General features: G+C 38.6%; 1 protein-coding gene across 18 annotated transcripts in view; it reads right to left on the bottom strand.

The window, feature by feature from the left end:
- The window catches only part of LOC128624196 (muscleblind-like protein 1), a 115719-nt gene that overhangs the window by 14306 nt on the left and 84345 nt on the right, over positions 1-17068 (bottom strand). For all 18 annotated transcript variants that reach the window (XR_008388731.1, XR_008388733.1, XR_008388732.1 and 15 more), the window contains 2 exons: positions 15485-15655; positions 4995-5195 (listed from right to left, as the gene is read on the bottom strand). Coding sequence is in view for 15 of the 18 variants with exons in the window: in XM_053651640.1 (XP_053507615.1) it covers positions 4995-5195; positions 15485-15655 (372 nt within the window). In the remaining 3 variants the exon portion in view is untranslated. The remainder of the gene's footprint in view (positions 1-4994; positions 5196-15484; positions 15656-17068) is intronic.

Below are 17068 nucleotides of genomic sequence, written 5' to 3' on the forward strand. Positions count from 1 at the left end.
GCCATTTCCAAAGAAAACTTTTCATAATAGTAATAATAATAATAATAATAATAATAATAATAATAATAATAATAATAATAATTACATATATTATCACTCATTAGCAATGTGAATATTTTCCTCGAGTGTGGTGTTCACAGAGCTACATACATAACACATGCATGAACATTACAACTGACATATATATATATATATATATATATATATATATATATATATATATATATATATATATATATCTCATTACACTGCAGTGTAACTTGTCACAGGTTTTCAGAAAAATTCACCTGCCACATCATCACCATGTGACTTGGACACTGAGCTACAAAGTCATCTGTCAAAAGTGAGTCAGCTTGGAAAGTGTCATGACACAACCTTATGTAAGTGTTTTATTCCTCTTATACCACAGCAATCTGCCAAGGATGAATTTTTGTATTTATTAAAGACATTATAAAACACCCAAAAATGTATATGGTACCATAACGAAGACGAACTGAACGTCGATATGTGAAATACTGGAGGAAACGTCGGACGGCGTGGTGTGGGGACGTAATGACGTGTGCCGTTAATCGATCTATGTTCTATAACATGTAAAATAGGAACATGAAAGGAGTATTCTAAAAGCGACTCATGTAAACACCTTAATCAGAATATTGTCTTATTCAGAATAAGGTCAATAATCAGATTATTGCTGTCCATGTAAACACCTTAATCAGAATATTGTCTTATTCAGAATAAGGTCGAGAATTAGATTATTGCTGTCCATGTAAACACCTTAATCAGAATATTGTCTTATTCAGAATAAGGTCAATAATCAGATTACTGCTGTCCATGTAAACACCTTAATCAGAATATTGTCTTATTCAGAATAAGGTCAATAATCAGATTATTGCTGTCCATGTAAACACCTTAATCAGAATATTGTCTTATTCAGAATAAGGTCGAGAATTAGATTATTGCTGTCCATGTAAACACCTTAATCAGAATATTGTCTTATTCAGAATAAGGTCAATAATCAGATTACTGCTGTCCATGTAAACACCTTAATCAGAATATTGTCTTATTCAGAATAAGGTCAATAATCAGATTATTGCTGTCCATGTAAACACCTTAATCAGAATATTGTCTTATTCAGAATAAGGTCGAGAATTAGATTATTGCTGTCCATGTAAACACCTTAATCAGAATATTGTCTTATTCAGAATAAGGTCAATAATCAGATTATTGCTGTCCATGTAAATGTAGTCAATGATTAGTTTTTGTGTTTTTATGATGTTTTAAAAACCAGTGTACCAAATGTACCCTATTGCAGTGGTGCCAGCATTGCTAAAAGGAAAATCCTTGCAAGCAGAAATAAAAAAAAAAAAAACTGAATTTTTTGGCTCCATGCTAACAACATGCGATGGCTAACGACATGAACGATAAACGGTGCATTCTACTTTAACCAGAGACCACACCCAGGACAAATTCCTAGGTCAAAGTTAGACCTCGATCTAATGTTGACCTAGATCTGACGTCGTTCTAAACCAGAAGCAAATGCGCTTTTCGCATCCCAATGCCCTTTCCCCTTTGGTTTTTCAGGTGTCCCCCGTAGCAAGGAATCAAAAATGGTACGGCTAAACTGTACATGTTGGCACCTCTGCTGTTAGGATGTTTGATGCATGCTGGAAAAATGACCACTGCGGGGCATTTTGATCTGAAACCTTCCTGACACTCAGTGTGTTCGATTCATAAACGATGTCATTGTTTGACTGATGGCCGACAGAAAGCTAATGAAATCTGCCGGGCACTCGCATCGCTCTCCAGCTCAAGCTGCTTTTTAAAGAGACGGAGGCAGCCTTGTTGTCAGGCAGACACTGCAAGGAGGGTGGGGGGTGTTAGGGTGTGATATGAGAGAGAGAGAGAGAGAGCGAGAGAGAGAGAGAGAGCGCCACAGAGAGAGGACCAGATAAAACAATGGAGAGGGTCAGTAGGTTTTCAAGAGTGTTGCAGGGCTAGGGGGATGGAGGAAGAAAGAATCAGAGAGCAGAAGAATAAAATGTTTTTGTCTCTATGGAGATGTGGCATTCTAGATGAGGTCTCTTCTCCAATTCACTTTTAGCACTGTTGGCAAACATCTTTGTCTCTGGCACTAAAGTGCACGCAGAGTGATGGACGAGACGGAGAGAGCAAAGGGCATTTTTCAATCTCTCGCTCCCTTGTGTGTGTGTTTTCCCTCTCTCTGTCCCAGAGTTATAGGCAGATGAACTGAATGGGGCTCTAGTGAAATTGTTGGTTTGTTGTGTGACTGTAATTTCGATCTTGATGACATACTCTCTGATTTTGAGAGACATGCTAGTAAAACAGGTGCCATCGCATAGAGTACTTAAAGGGTTCTTAAGGTTGTCCCTCTGGTCCTTTAAGGGAGTCCTTAAAGGTTTGATGTAGCAGCCCTTGACAGTGGGTTCGGAAAGAAAAAAAAATCATAAAATAATTTAAAAAAAAATTGTGATTGTTGTGGCCAAAAATGCTTGATTTTCAAAATTTGTGCTTTTTTTTTGGCGGGAAACTACTTAAATCGGCTGTACTAATGTTCGACGCGCGTGAATCGAAGAGCTTTTTTTTTTTTTTTTTTTTGCACGCCGTGATGATGTCAGATGATGCGTCTTGGCCCAGACCTGCAGAAAATCTGCAGTAATGTTGAAAAATTGCAAGCTCCTCCGAATATTGAGGAGTTTGTTTGATTTTGCGTTAATTTAATTTATGTGATCGCAAAATCCTGGAAGGACTTGCTATTTAAATATTATTCAATGTGAATACTTTTATTCCATAATATTGTTTTAATTTTTTTTAAATAATAAAAAGCAATAAATTAATTGAGGGTTTTTTTTTTTGTTTGTTTTTTTCTCAAGTTTTTGTGGGCCAAAACTTTGTGGGTCAGATAGAACCTTATGTAATGTTTTTCTTCTTTTAATTTAGACTATTTTCACTTTTTTCCATCCTGTTCTGCTGTCAAAATCGTTCATCGTAATAATAACAATTTTTTCTCCTTTTTCAAATTTAAAATTTGTTATAGTTTCTTTTTTTTTTTCCCATCTTTACCTTTCATAGAAGATAAAACCTTATAATTCCAAGGTCCTGAATTGTCAATTATCAGCTTCTTCCTATAAATATTTGAAAGGAGCAGATTTATCTGGCAACTCAAATATATATTTATTAATCTCATAATGAGACATATTACACAGACTTATGCACAGTATAGGATTTGCATTTGCAGTCACAAACCCTTAGGAATTTAATATTTTTTAAAATTTATTTATATATATACATATATATATAAGCCTTGACTCAAAATGGCATGAGTTGCAAAAATTTCTATTAGCTGTTTTCTTCATTGTACAGGTAAGCATAAGAAATCTAGTTTAAGCACAGAGAAGGAATACTATCCAACAATGTTTGAATGGCATCGCTAAATTGAGATTTCATTTTGTGTGTTGGAAAAAAAAAAAAAAAAAAAAAAAATAATAGATAACTACCTCTCCACAGAGACGAGGTGATTACTTCAGCTCTATCAAAGGAACAGCGCAAGCAATATTGACTTGCTGTTTCGAGAACGGAAGATAATTAAAAAAAAACATTGACGCAATATTCGAGTGACACGCTGCCAGCGAAAATAGTGCTCCCCGTTTCTACAGGGTGAATGTTTTTTTTCGCAGGTCCATGTCATGGCCTAGAATGAATATGGTTTCCTTGTTGACTCGAGTGCACTCAGCTGAACGTGGTACTGCCGAGTCCCATTTGGATGATATTTATTTCGCAAATGATATACGCTGGAGTCAATTTGGCAGCGGGAGATTCCAAACGCTCTCTTCAAAATCCGAATATTGCTGCACAATTCTCAGTAGAATTAGCAGCCATTTAACTTCAGGAAGGTTTAGCAGGCTTGATTACGACTGTCTTGGTTCCATCCTATTTTTTTTTCCTCCCCGTCGACCCCACATTCAAGCGCCTTACATCGCTAATTCCTTCACTGGTCAGTGGAGACTTGTATAGCTTTTTAGCACTAATTAGCGCACTCTAATCCACGTGTTCTCGCCCACTTCCCAATGGCGTCCTTTGCTATTTTGCTGACAGCAATCTCCTCTCGGTGCATGAATTATGCACGGGATTGACTTGCTGTCCAATTAATAATTATAGGCAAACAGCAGTGGGTGGAATTGGTGATGCGTTTCTGATTTATCTACATGACGACTGTTCAAAGAATAATGAGCTGTTTTCTCAGCGTTGCATAACCTCAAAAAGCGTCAGACATCACGTTAGGATCCGACGCCGAAACCCATGTATCATCCTTCCTCTGTTTGCTCGAGTGTGTTTAATGAAGAATTTATGTTAATGAAATATGATCAGTCCAACGAATGAATGCCATAATGCATAATTAAAGCGAACAAACAGGAACTGTTGGAACAATACATTGGAGGCCTGTGATTTTTTTTTTTTTTTTTTTTACAGATGATGAGTGCTAGTCGAATGGGTGAGGTGTTTTGAAAAGAAAGCGTGATGCTTGGAGGAACACTTCAGATAACCATGAGGCAGCATGGAAACAGCACGCGTGATGTGCCTAATTACATATCTTCAGCTACAGCTGCTAATAAACAAGCAGAACATAAGAGTCATGTAACTATGAGTCATGGAAATAATCTCGTTTTGCCTAGTGGGCCTTATTTTCACACGGGTAATGACTACAGTTTTAACTGATATTTTGAAAGTTGGGCTTTCACTGCATTTTTAAATTTTTTTTTTTGGTCAGTCATAAAGAAATCGAGCACAAATCGAGTACTTTTTTTTTTGCCATTTTATAATTCGCGTAATTCGTTGAATGAAGTGTGCAATTAAACAATGATGGGTTCTCAATATACAGACGCCTGCATATTTCTGAAAGGCTCCAGAGTTTGTTAGTGGAAATATTTGGATTTAACTTTCAGTGAAGGTTCAGCTTGAAGTGGAACTGTACTCACCTCCAGCCGATCTGTCCTCATGAGCTTCTGGGCGGCGGCGGCAGCTGCAGCGGGCACGGGGACGTTAGGGGTGCTGGTCATTAATACGGGTGCACTTGGCAGGATCTCGGTGGGCACCAGGCCTGGAGACACGGGGCCCAGATATGGGTTAACCAGTGCTGTGGCGTTGGTGGCCAGGCTGGGCGTGACGGAGAACATGGGCTGCAATGGGACACAAGACGACCTGAGATTAGCATACGTATCGAGAACTTTCTAATCTGATCTGACTGCATACTGTACTGCATAATTTCTATATATATTTCGTGTATTTAGCTGAGATTATACCTCATATAGGTATACAACAGTGTAAATTACTACTACTACTTCTACTACTACTACCAATAATAATAATAGTATTCCTTCCTATTACATCTGTACAGCATGTATACTGTAAATGCTTATGGATAGTCATGGTTACATGCATAAGTCTTTATAAAGCATGAGTTTATGGCTTCACAAGTATTATAATTATTGTTCAAGAACAGTGAAGACACTAATGCACTATAGCACCAGTTCCAGTGTAGTACTGTATTATAAGTTTCAATATACACCTTTCGTGTCTCAAATAGTACAAATAACAGCATTTATAAAAGAGTCTATACCAAAATGTAGCGCAGTACAGTCTTAGAAAAAAGGTTCTTTAAGGCGTCTTAGTTTCTACTTGGAACCCTTTCTGACAGGAAAACAATCCTATTCCCATGCTTTAATCCATATGCAAATTCATTACAGGTGAAGTAAGTGAAGTATGATTTTTAAACAACTTTTAAAAGAGAATTCAAATAATAATAATAATAATAATAATAATAATAATAATAATAATAATAATAATAATAATGTAACATGGTTATTTAGGGCAGGATGCAAGGACGCGTAAACTCAATGTGTACGTTATTAAGCGTATCCCAAAAATCATTGCCAAAATTCATCGCCAAGGTCTGCATAATGAAAGGCATCCAGGGATGATCCATAAAAAAAATTACAACAGGAACAATTTGGAAAAACTGTATATATATATATATATATATATATATATATATATATATATATATATATATATATATATATATATACACAGTTTTTATATAGTTCAAAAAGGCACACTGGCTTCGCAATGAGACAAAGGAACATGAGGGTTTAAATAGACAAAGCGATCAAAGTGGAAGACAGAACAGGCGAGCACATTAGGTAGCATACCAATGACGGGACACGGGCAGAGACAAGCCCAAACACGAAAACAAAAACAAAAGCACATACTCTTCGAACTCGTCACACTAATCACTGTTAGCACATTTAAGTGCCAATAAAATCTCAACTTACTTTAACTGGAGGAGAAAAAAAAAAACCCCTCATGTTAAAGTGATTAAAAGGTATAAAGTTTCAAAAACACAATTATAAAAGTATTATACGGTACATGCAATACAAGGCCTAGAGGACCATACTAACTTGGTGAATATCAGGCACTGTGAGTTAATTACAGCATACATATGGTACCATTTGAATGAAATTGGTAGCGGGTGTCATAGTCTGAAAAAATAAAGCAGATGGTGTGTGAACAGAATGTTCAGATTTTTAGTGCATATGATAATTTATTCATTTACCTAAAAAACCCACCTGTTACAGCATTTTCATATATTTATTTACTCAAGTCTAACATAAAAAAACAGTTCTTGTTAGTGAATTCGACTGAACGTAAGAGTTTTGTTCATGCCATGTGGGAACTTTGGTAATTATGAACGTTCAGCTCTTAGACTCTACTCGGAAAATAGACTCGGACTATACAGTATAATTATTTCTGTGGAAATGCACATCTTGACGTCTTTCCTAGAAACATATAGTATGGGTTACTCTAGAGTCCTAACTACTTTAACTGTGAAAACGTCTGCCATGTTTTTGGGTCATGTTCTCGGAGTTCTTTCTTTCTTTTTTCATTTACATTTTCCGTAAATATGAATACTTTATACAAGCAGGACATGACGTGTAAGTCTCACACGACCCCTACAGTAAGCACACTATAAACTTAATCAGGTTCTTACTTTAAAGGGACCTTAAAACGCTGAGGCAGGGCATAAGTGTGTGTGCTTGGCATGTGTTTTATTATAGGGCCAACCAAGAGACACTGTCAAAGTCCATGAAGGGGGACAATACACAGGTAGGCAGTAAGAAACTAGAATAATCCATGATTATAATTGGAAGAACATGTCTATCCTCTGGAGATTGTGAGTTTGAACCCCGACGCTGCGACATCCATCACAGGCGTCAGGAGCTCAATAAAGCAAAATGCAGCTATGCTTTCTGGGTAGAAGGGGCATACTCTTTTTCCTTGTCAATCACAGCGACACTAGGCAATCGTGGGCATCTATGAGCTCATGTATGCAGAAGAGGGCAGATAGCACTTGTTGCTCTGAGTGTGTTACGCTGGAATGTGATGGTGCATGAAATGTGGTTGGCTGGTGTCACGTGTCTCGGGGAATGAATGAATGAATGAATGCCTTTTTATTGTCACTATACGCATGTACAATGAAATTAAGAGCCACTCCTTTTTTGTTCCGTGCCAACATGTACATTAAATAAACAAGAAGAATAAACAAGATAAATAAGATAAATAAACAGATAAATAAACAAGATAAATAAACAAGATAAATAAACAAGATATTGGGGCGATAAACAAGATATTGGGGTGCATAATTATGTGGAAAGCACATAATAGGTGGTAGCTGTCGTATAATGGGAAGAGCTAGCCGATAGGTGGAATTTAATAAATTGGAAGAACAATGAAAACCTTGAATCACGGTACTAGGGAAACACAGCTCAGACTGAAAAACCTAAATGCAGGATTACTTGACAAGACAAAAGGTACAGGCTAGTAAATGAGCTAACACAAAACAGGTGAACACGATCAAGAAAGAAACCAATGGTAGGATAAAGGGGGGCAGAGAAAAGACCAAAACATAAGCATGTGGCACTTGTTGCCAAGCGAAGGAGGAATCCGTGAGAAAAATAAGGGTTGAATAAGGGTTGTATTGTAGGATGATGCTGTCATGACATTCCTTCTCACGGAAGACGTACAAGAAAAGACAAATAAAGTGATTCTGAGAATCACGGTCTCAAAGAAACAGATGTTATTTACATTTAATAGACATTAAACCACAGAAAACCTAGGAACACTCGTGATTTGAAGTTTATTCAGTTCTAACAACTACCTCTGATATTTGACCTTCGCTAATAAGTTGCCATGGTGCTTAAGCTTGCATGCCATATTTATGTTTATGTAATCTCAGCGTTTAACACCGTTCTGACAGCAGGAGCACATGAAGTCATACAATATTATTTATGTTTCACTGCTGCACTCGAACATCTCGCTCATTAGCCGATGTAGGCGGCGAGCTAGCATTCGTACTCAGGTGACAGAACTGCTTCGATGAGTCGTGTTTCGGAGCTCTGCAAAAATGACACTCTGTAAGCCAGGACTTCTTTGAGATTGAGGGAATTAGCGGGGCCTAATTAGATCAACCGATGTCGGCGCATGGAAATAAATCCAGCATGACCATGTCAAAGACGTCCCCGAAAGACCCGGGTGTCACTGTCGAGTCCCTGACAAAGACCCTTAACCTTGAGCTCTGTGTATGCATTTATACACCACTTTGAATAAAAGCGTCTTGCCAAACGAATAAATAGAAGCAGAAAAAAAGTGTTAAAGTGCCGATGAGACGTTTATCTTTGATCTTTATCTCCTGAGCCTTTGTGTTTGGGTTCCCTCTTCATGCGCTCATCCACCGCTACACGGTATTCTCTTCCTTTTTTCATGCCAGCCGTCTCTGTCTCCGTTTATCTACCTCGCCCTTTCTCCTTTCACTCTTTCTCTGTGGTGAAGAAGAGATCCTGAGCTCTGTTATAGGGAGATCTGTCATTCTTTCGTTCCTCGCTGTCTCTCCGCTCTCTTTTATCACCTCCACTCATGTGATAAGAGCCAATAAGGCCTGGGATCCCATTCAAGACTATTTTGTCCGTGTATGGCGATAGAGAGACGCCTTAAGCAAACAGTGTCAACGGACACACACTGTTTACTTCCACTTGATTATTGAATCTGTTTCTTTGGAAAAGCTTTAAAGTCTTCACAGCAGAGGGAGGAAAATAGATAATAGACATTTTTTGGAAAGAAACACATGGGACAGCACTTCAGGACGGAGGAGTTTACGCTTTTCGGAACAAGAGATAAAAAGAAAGAGATCAAGAAAGACATAAGGAGATGATTGTGAGAGAACAACGTGCGGTATGGTTATAAATTAGTGATACCAGGAACTACTTTTTCTCAGAAAATCATTGATTTATAAGTGTAATAACACACTCCAGACCATGGGGTAATTTCTACAGTTATACAGTTATCGCTCTATTTTGCCCCCTAGTGGAATAACAGAGAGTATCTCTTTTTTCTTCTTCTTCGAATCTTTCACTTCAATTATCTCTACAAGACAGCTTAAATTTACAATTCTACGCAGCGAATCCAGAATAAATATCGGTAGCGCTTTTTCAAGATATAGTCATATTAGTCTACTGGTGAAGAGGATGAAGGTGGATGCAGTATTAGCAATGATAGACAAGTATATACAATGTGTTTATTCATTATATCATTGCTAATCCTACGTCCACCTTCATCCCTCGGTATTAAGCTTTGAATTGTTTTCTAACACCTTAAAAGCTCATGAGAGCTCATTACAAAGAAAAACAGGACAGCGAATGCACTCTTGGCCATTCTCATCAATCGGTAGGTGTTTATAGTGTTCTAACTTGGCTTTCAAGTAGTTGAACGGCCTAGCCGGGTGCTAACAATGCTTATGATGCTAACACCAGAGACTAAAAACTCACACGAGCTCATTAGAAAAACTAGAAAAGATAGCAAGGAAATCAGTCTGAACTTAATTTTGTGTTTATAGTGTTATAACTTTGCTTTCATGACAGTTCTTGCTAATGCTAACTCTAGTTGAACTCTATGAGCCAATGTAGGTTCTGAACCCTGCTGAAAAAAAAAAAAAAACCCAATAGAACTATTACAGAAATTTTTATGGGTTCCACTCCAAATACCATTACAAACCATCAGGTAACCATTAAAACAATTACCATTGCCATTATTGGTCCACTAGACATAACATGCCATCAATAGAAGGCAGCAAATTACCAGTGGAGACCCACAGAGACCATTATAAATTCCAATAAAACCAATACAGTTTCCACTATAACCATTAAACCATTACAAATTCTATAAGGGTTTCTATTGTTTGGATTTTTTTTCCCACAGGGAAGGCAGAGCTTTTTGTGAATATGGATGAGAAGGGGGTGGAGTTGGGTGGATTTCAAGGAGTAAAAAAAATCATTACAATGTTGTTTAACCGACTTAATCTACTTAACCCATAGAGATATAATCTTAACTAATTGTAACTAATATTTCCCAAGCCTGGTTTATAAAGACAGACTGAGATTTGACTGTGGTATTGTGGCTGAGATTCAGGCTCAGTACCTGAGATCTGGAGTGTATATTTAATCAGTGTTCTCTTTCTTCCTTCATAGGTGAGTCAGATCTCCAGGACCAATTTGCACACCGCTAACACACTGAATAACAGCAGCATTAAAAGCTGCCCACACTCTGCGCTGTGAAGTTTAACTTTCAGACACACACATTCACATACACACACACTGCCACAAGACTCTTTATATAACGCTAATGAAAATAACGCCACTTACATAACCATTATAGTGAGAAACCTGTCTTTACTGGTTTACGCTCGGGAGCGTTTGCTGTCAATCAATTTGAGATTGATCAGTCGTTACGCTCCAGCTATGGATAGAGAGAAAAAGAGAGAAAGAAATGGTGAATGAGAAATACGACACAGGAACCTGCATTCATTACCAGCAAGGAGAGGAAGAACAATCCGGAGGGACGCTTGCTGTGCCTGAGCCGAATTGGGCCAAATCTGCAATTAAGGCCGCTTTTGAAAGCTTTTATTTTATTTTATTTTCGGTCTGTTTCCTGGAGCATCTCAAGCCCTTATTCTCTTTATATAAGAAACACTGGCTCCAGGATCCTGAACACGAGGTTGGGATATTGTAACACATTTACTTTGAGCGGAACGTTACCTAATTGGAAAAGGGTCGAGATCATTTTTATGAGTTTCATCCCACAAAATTTCGAAACACCTTTCAAACCTTTAAAAATCTTAATAATTCTAGGTTTTTGTCTTTTTAGGCTAGATAAAAAAAAGCTCTTTTACTCCAAATGCATGGTATCATTTTTCAGGGACATAGCTACATTAATTCATTATTAATTATTAAATTTTAAAAATATTTTTGATTATCGGTTGTGAACAAATGATATCTAACTATATCTTTGTTCCTTTCTTTCTTTCTTTCTTTCTTTCTTTTTTTTTAATTAAATCAAATCCTAATAAAATAACTCATCTTCTACTTATAAGCACAAATGTGAGATCAGGTGAAAGTGTAAAATGATACTTTTTCTAACAGATTTTAACAGGTCTAAAAACGGTGCTTATAATAACGCTGATCTAATAATCATACGCTTTCCATTAGAACTTAGAAAGCATGTAATTTCACCATATTGGGGTAGGGTTGGTTGCTACGTAACTACAGGGTGTCCAAAAAGTATCCACACATAGGGGAAATTCACACCTTTTTAGCAAAATGTCTTAAACATATTTAGTTTAGATTATATATATATTTTTCAGATAGCCTTTAAGACATAAGAAGAACGTATTGAAATCATTCTCATGGCTGGATTGGGAATCTGTCACAAGGTTGTGATGGACTAAGTGGACTTCGACGAACATCCGCTGACAAAGGCACAATCGACGTGGTGCTGGCAAACATAGTCCCCTATGTATGGAGACTTTGGGGATATACTGAATTTGAGCTAAATATTGGTTAGATGACTGGGAAGTAAATGGTGTAGAGTTTATTTTGCATTCTGGAACAGCTATATAGTAACTGGCTCACCAACATATCTTGGTTAGCTGATAGGCAGTGCTAGATTTCGCTTTAAAATGGACAAACTGCACACAATGCCATCTAGTGTTGATATCAAAATAAAAAAAATAATAACAAAAAAATCCCCACAAAAAAAAAAACAGCAAACGGCGTGACATATAGAAATATGGAAACCTGTGAATGTATGCCACTCACCAAAACAAGCCCAGAATTGGTTGTGAGTGCGGACTCAAGTGTGAAAACGTCTTTTTCTGTCACAAAAACCTTCTGTTTGCCAAAACAGTTCAGACCAAACCATTTCCTGCAATCATTATTACAGAGCCTGTAACCACTTATGTATAGTAGAATAGGAAAGCAGAACAGAGCCCATTTTGTGAAAGGTTTCAAATTGTGAGCACCCCAAAGTGGTTTCAAAGCCACCAAGACAACTTCAAAGCACCATCAATGACAGCGATGGAAAACTGGCAGCTGTGGTTTTGTAGTTGGCGGTGGAAGCAGGGGCTCGACCTCTAGAGGAAGCAGTGGAGGCTTCAAAAGCCGCAAAACTTGGAGGCAGTACTGATGCTGGAGATGGATTCAAGGGATGAGGTGGTAATGAAGAGTGAAAGTCAATCGGCAGGCCAGGGGCTGGTAGAGCTAGGCAATATTATACACAAGGACTTGCGCCAGTGGAGAAACAAGGCAACGGATAACTGAAACCAGTTACATGCAGTACCACATACAGACATTGTGGTAAGGTTTAATTGAAATGGCCTGTACAGATCTGAAACAGACTCTGAATTGGGTTCTCAGATTTAGTAGCTTTTTCACCTCTTGCACAGATGTTGCCTTGTTTGGAACTGGGTTTCACCCCATCGGCCGAACTCAACCCTAGTGTTTTGCTTCAGATCTTTAAAAGCTGACATTTCCACACATGCCAGCTTTTCTGAGCACTTTCAGGCACCCTGATCTATTCGCTGTAACTCCCACACAAAGATTTTGTCCATGTGCCACACCATAACAGAACGTTCTCTGAGCTGGGTTGGGAAATTTCTGGGACAGAGGTTATTCCTTTCCGACTAATTTGTCAGATCTTTCAAAAGGAGTTATAAAATCTAAAGTCTGGTGTTAGCAGGTTTTTCCTACAATGTGGTAACACTTACTATGCAGGTCATATTCATAATGCACTATGCACTGTTGTAATGCATTTATAAAGCATTATACTTCATACATTATGAAAATGTGTTCTACCTTATGGCTATGTACGGTGCTATAAAAAACTATTTGCCTGATTTCGTCGGTTTTTCTCACACTAAACGTTTTCAGAAATTAAAACAAACTCTAAGATAAAACAAAGGCACACAATACAGTTTTAAAATGATAATGTTATCTATTTAAGCAAAAAAGCTATCCAATACCAACTGGGCCTGTGTGTGAAAATATATTTGCCCCCGTAGTTATGAAATTCCCCAAATGTATGAAACTGCATTCATAATGGGGTTCAGCTGGACTAGACGTAACCAGGCCTGATTACTGCAAACCCTGTTCAATCAAATCAACAGGGTTTAGTCCAGTTGAACCCCATTATAAACTTTTTCAACAGCATGAAGTTGGCTAAAAGGTCTTACCCTGTAACACACTATGCCAACATTTAAATTGAAATACATCTGGGAAGGGTTACAAAGCTATTTCAAAGGCTCTGGGACTCCAAAGAACCACAGTGAGAGCCATTATCTCCAAATGGAAAAAAACTTCCCAGAAGCAGCCAACCTTCCAATATTACTCCAAGAGCACAGCAACTACTCTTCCAGGAAGTCACAAAAGAGCCAAGGACAACATCAAAGGAACTACAGGCCTGTCTTGCATCAATAAAGGTCACTGTTCATGACTCCACTATCAGAAAGACACTGGGAAAAAATGGCATCCATGGAAGAGTGGCAAGGCGAAAACCACTGCTAACCTAGAAGAACATTAAGGCTCGTCTGACTTTTGCCAAAACACACCTTGATGATCCTCAAACTTTTCGGGAGAATGTTCTGTGGACTGATGAGTCGAAAGTGGAACTGTTTAGAAGACAAGCATTTGGAGGTCAAGCATGGTGGAGGAAGTGTGATGGTGTGGGGATGCTTTGCTGCTTCAGGGCCTGGGCAACTTGCAATAATTGAGGGAAACATGAATGCTGCCCTCTATGAGAAAAGGAGAATGCCCTGTCTTCGGTCCATAAGTTGAAACTCAAGCGCAACTGGATTATGCAGTAAAACAATGATCCAACACATAGGAGTAAATCCTTGTCCTAGAAGTAGATGAAAGTCTGATCTCCAGTTATCAGAAGCGTTTGGTTGCAGTTATTGCTGCTAAAGGTGGCACAACCAGATTTTAAGTTTAAGGGTGCAATTAGTTTTTCACAGGGGTGACCGGTGTTGGATAACTTTTTTTTTTTTGCTTCACTAAAATAAAAAACTGTACTGTGTGTTTACTCAGATTGCCTTTGTTTTATGTTGTATTTCGTTTGAAGATCTAAAACTATTTAGTATGAGATATATACAAAAACAGAAGAAATCAGGATGGGGGCAAATACTTTTGATTTAATAAACATTTTAATTTAAAATGTCTCACGTTACTTAAAGCTCACAAATACAACTTATAAAGTAACTTATAAGATAAACGCCACTCTGAAATTCACGTGTAATCTAGTCCTATAGCAATTATAAACGCATCATGATCATTGCTGTAAACTGTAATGCATTTTCATTACATAAACATTTATGACAATGCTTTGCAAATCCATCATAACATATACGGAACGTGTTCATGGATCATCATACGTATGGCGTTCATAGAAAGTGTTCTCACAAATCTTTTATTTATTTATTTATTTTTTTTATATGACACGATGAACCTTTCCAGGCTAGTATGTTGCATCATCTATTGTGAAACGGGCTTTCTGCGGTCCAGTATAAACTTACTTACCTCATTGTGCTAGAGATACAGTATCTGGTGTCAGATGGTTCCTTTAATCTCATTTTGCTGTGACGTTCATTGTGCAAAACGGTAATTCTAGATAATATGAGTGGGTCAGCGTTAGGAGTTAGAGTGCTCAGTGTAATACCGCTTTGCCACAATTCAGCCCGTCTGATCTATATCTGGGCCGGGTCCTTGTGTCAGTTTTTCCTATCACGTAATGCTAAACGTCAAAATAGGAGAAGCCCACTTGAGATCGTGATTGACTAGTGATAAGCATCAGAAGTAAAATGCTACTCCAAATTATATCGGATTTGATAGCGCACATCGTAAGCTACAGCGTGCTTGTTTTAATGCAGACGAGGGTGCCAATACATTAATCTGACATCAATACATTAGAAAGAACTTTGAGTGCAAACTGTTAGATGATGCTAATAAAACGTTCTTTATGGCAATGCAGTGTTGTGCCGTGTGTGTGTGTGTGTGTGTGTGTGTGTGTGTGTGTGAATACATCTCACCACAGGCTGTAGTTGTGTGCCAGGCATCATGGCATTGGCCAGCTGCATCTGTTGGGCCAGCATAGCCATATTCTTCTGCTGGATCAAGTTATTCCTGCCATTGATCTCAAGCTGCGTCTTTAGGTGGGGCGGAGGGTGCAGATACTTACAGTTCTCTCTGGAGCAGCGGCCCTGCAAAAAGAAAGCGAGCAAGAGACAGAGAGTGGGAGTTATGCATCAGGATCCCAGCTAATTTTTATTCACAGGTGAAGGGGAAAAAAAACAACAAAAAACGTGAGTCATGGCTTTGTGCACCCACAGGTCAGATGTGGGCTGTTTTATTTTTTGATTCCCACCATTGATTCCCCCCCCCCCACACACACACACTCAATTCACTAGTGTATACACCTTTTTTTTTCTTCCACTCCTTCTTTTATATCACCTTTTTGCACCTCCACCATTTTCAAACGCAGACACCAATTTGACATGAATCAGATTAGCTGTGTATATACTGTATATTGTATACATATTTACTATACGTATTAAAATCTAAGCGCAGTAGACAAAGTTTCCAGTGAAACAGCATGCTTTACTGAGTTTCGGTGAGTCCGTGCCACCTGCAGTGTCCGATTCCTGTTCTCGGCCGACAGGAGTGGAACCGGATGTGGTCTTCTGCTATTGTAGCCCAGCCGCCTTAAAGCTTAACGCATTCTGACATGCTTTTCTGCTCACCATTGATGTAAAGAGTGGTTATTTGAGTTACCGTAGCCTTCGTATTAGTTTCGACCAGACTGGCCGTTCTCCTCTGACCTCATTGGATGTTTGTCGCACCATTCTGTGTAAAACGTGAATAATCCCAGGAGATCAGCAGCTTCTGGAATACTCAAACCGGCCCGTCTGTCACCGACATTGAGATCACAATTTTTCCCCGTTCTGATATTTGAAGTGAGCATTAACAGAAGATCTTGTTCTGTATCTGCACGATTTAATGCTTTGAACTGCTGCCACATAGGTGGCTGGTTGGATAACTGCATGAATGTGTACAGGTGTACTGGTGTTCCTATTAAAGTGGCTGGTGAAAGGAGAGCTAGAGAGAGTAAGCGAGAGATAGAAAACCCTCCTGTATGTATTCCTCTCAGGTCCAGACTGAGTCAGGTGATGACGATGATTATATATGCATTGCATTGCTGAATAAGAAGAGGACTACAATTCAGATGGTCATAAAGCTTTGACGCAACACCACTCCCCCCCAACCCTGCCTCCCCAACAATTCTTTCTCTCTCTCTCTCTTTTTGTGCCTCTCTCGTTCTGTTCGCACCTTAGTGCTCATAGCAGTCCCATGCTGTGTCTCACTGCACTCCCCATGAATACTGAACAGATCTGGCCAGAAGGGGCATGTGGGTGTTTGCGTATGCGTGTCTGCGCGTGTGAACACAGTGTGTCGTCAGCCACCAGGCTGTAATTACCACACAAGCAAACAAAGGCTATCAACCAGGATGCAGCTGATGACCCCCTGGCCCTCTGCTAAAATCTCTTCATATTCATCTCTTTTTTACACTTTGTCAACACGACCCACTTATTTCTCTCTGTCTTATGTTTTATGAT

The sequence above is a fragment of the Ictalurus furcatus genome, chromosome 20, assembly GCF_023375685.1.
Source record: "Ictalurus furcatus strain D&B chromosome 20, Billie_1.0, whole genome shotgun sequence".
Classification (NCBI taxonomy): domain Eukaryota; kingdom Metazoa; phylum Chordata; class Actinopteri; order Siluriformes; family Ictaluridae; genus Ictalurus; species Ictalurus furcatus.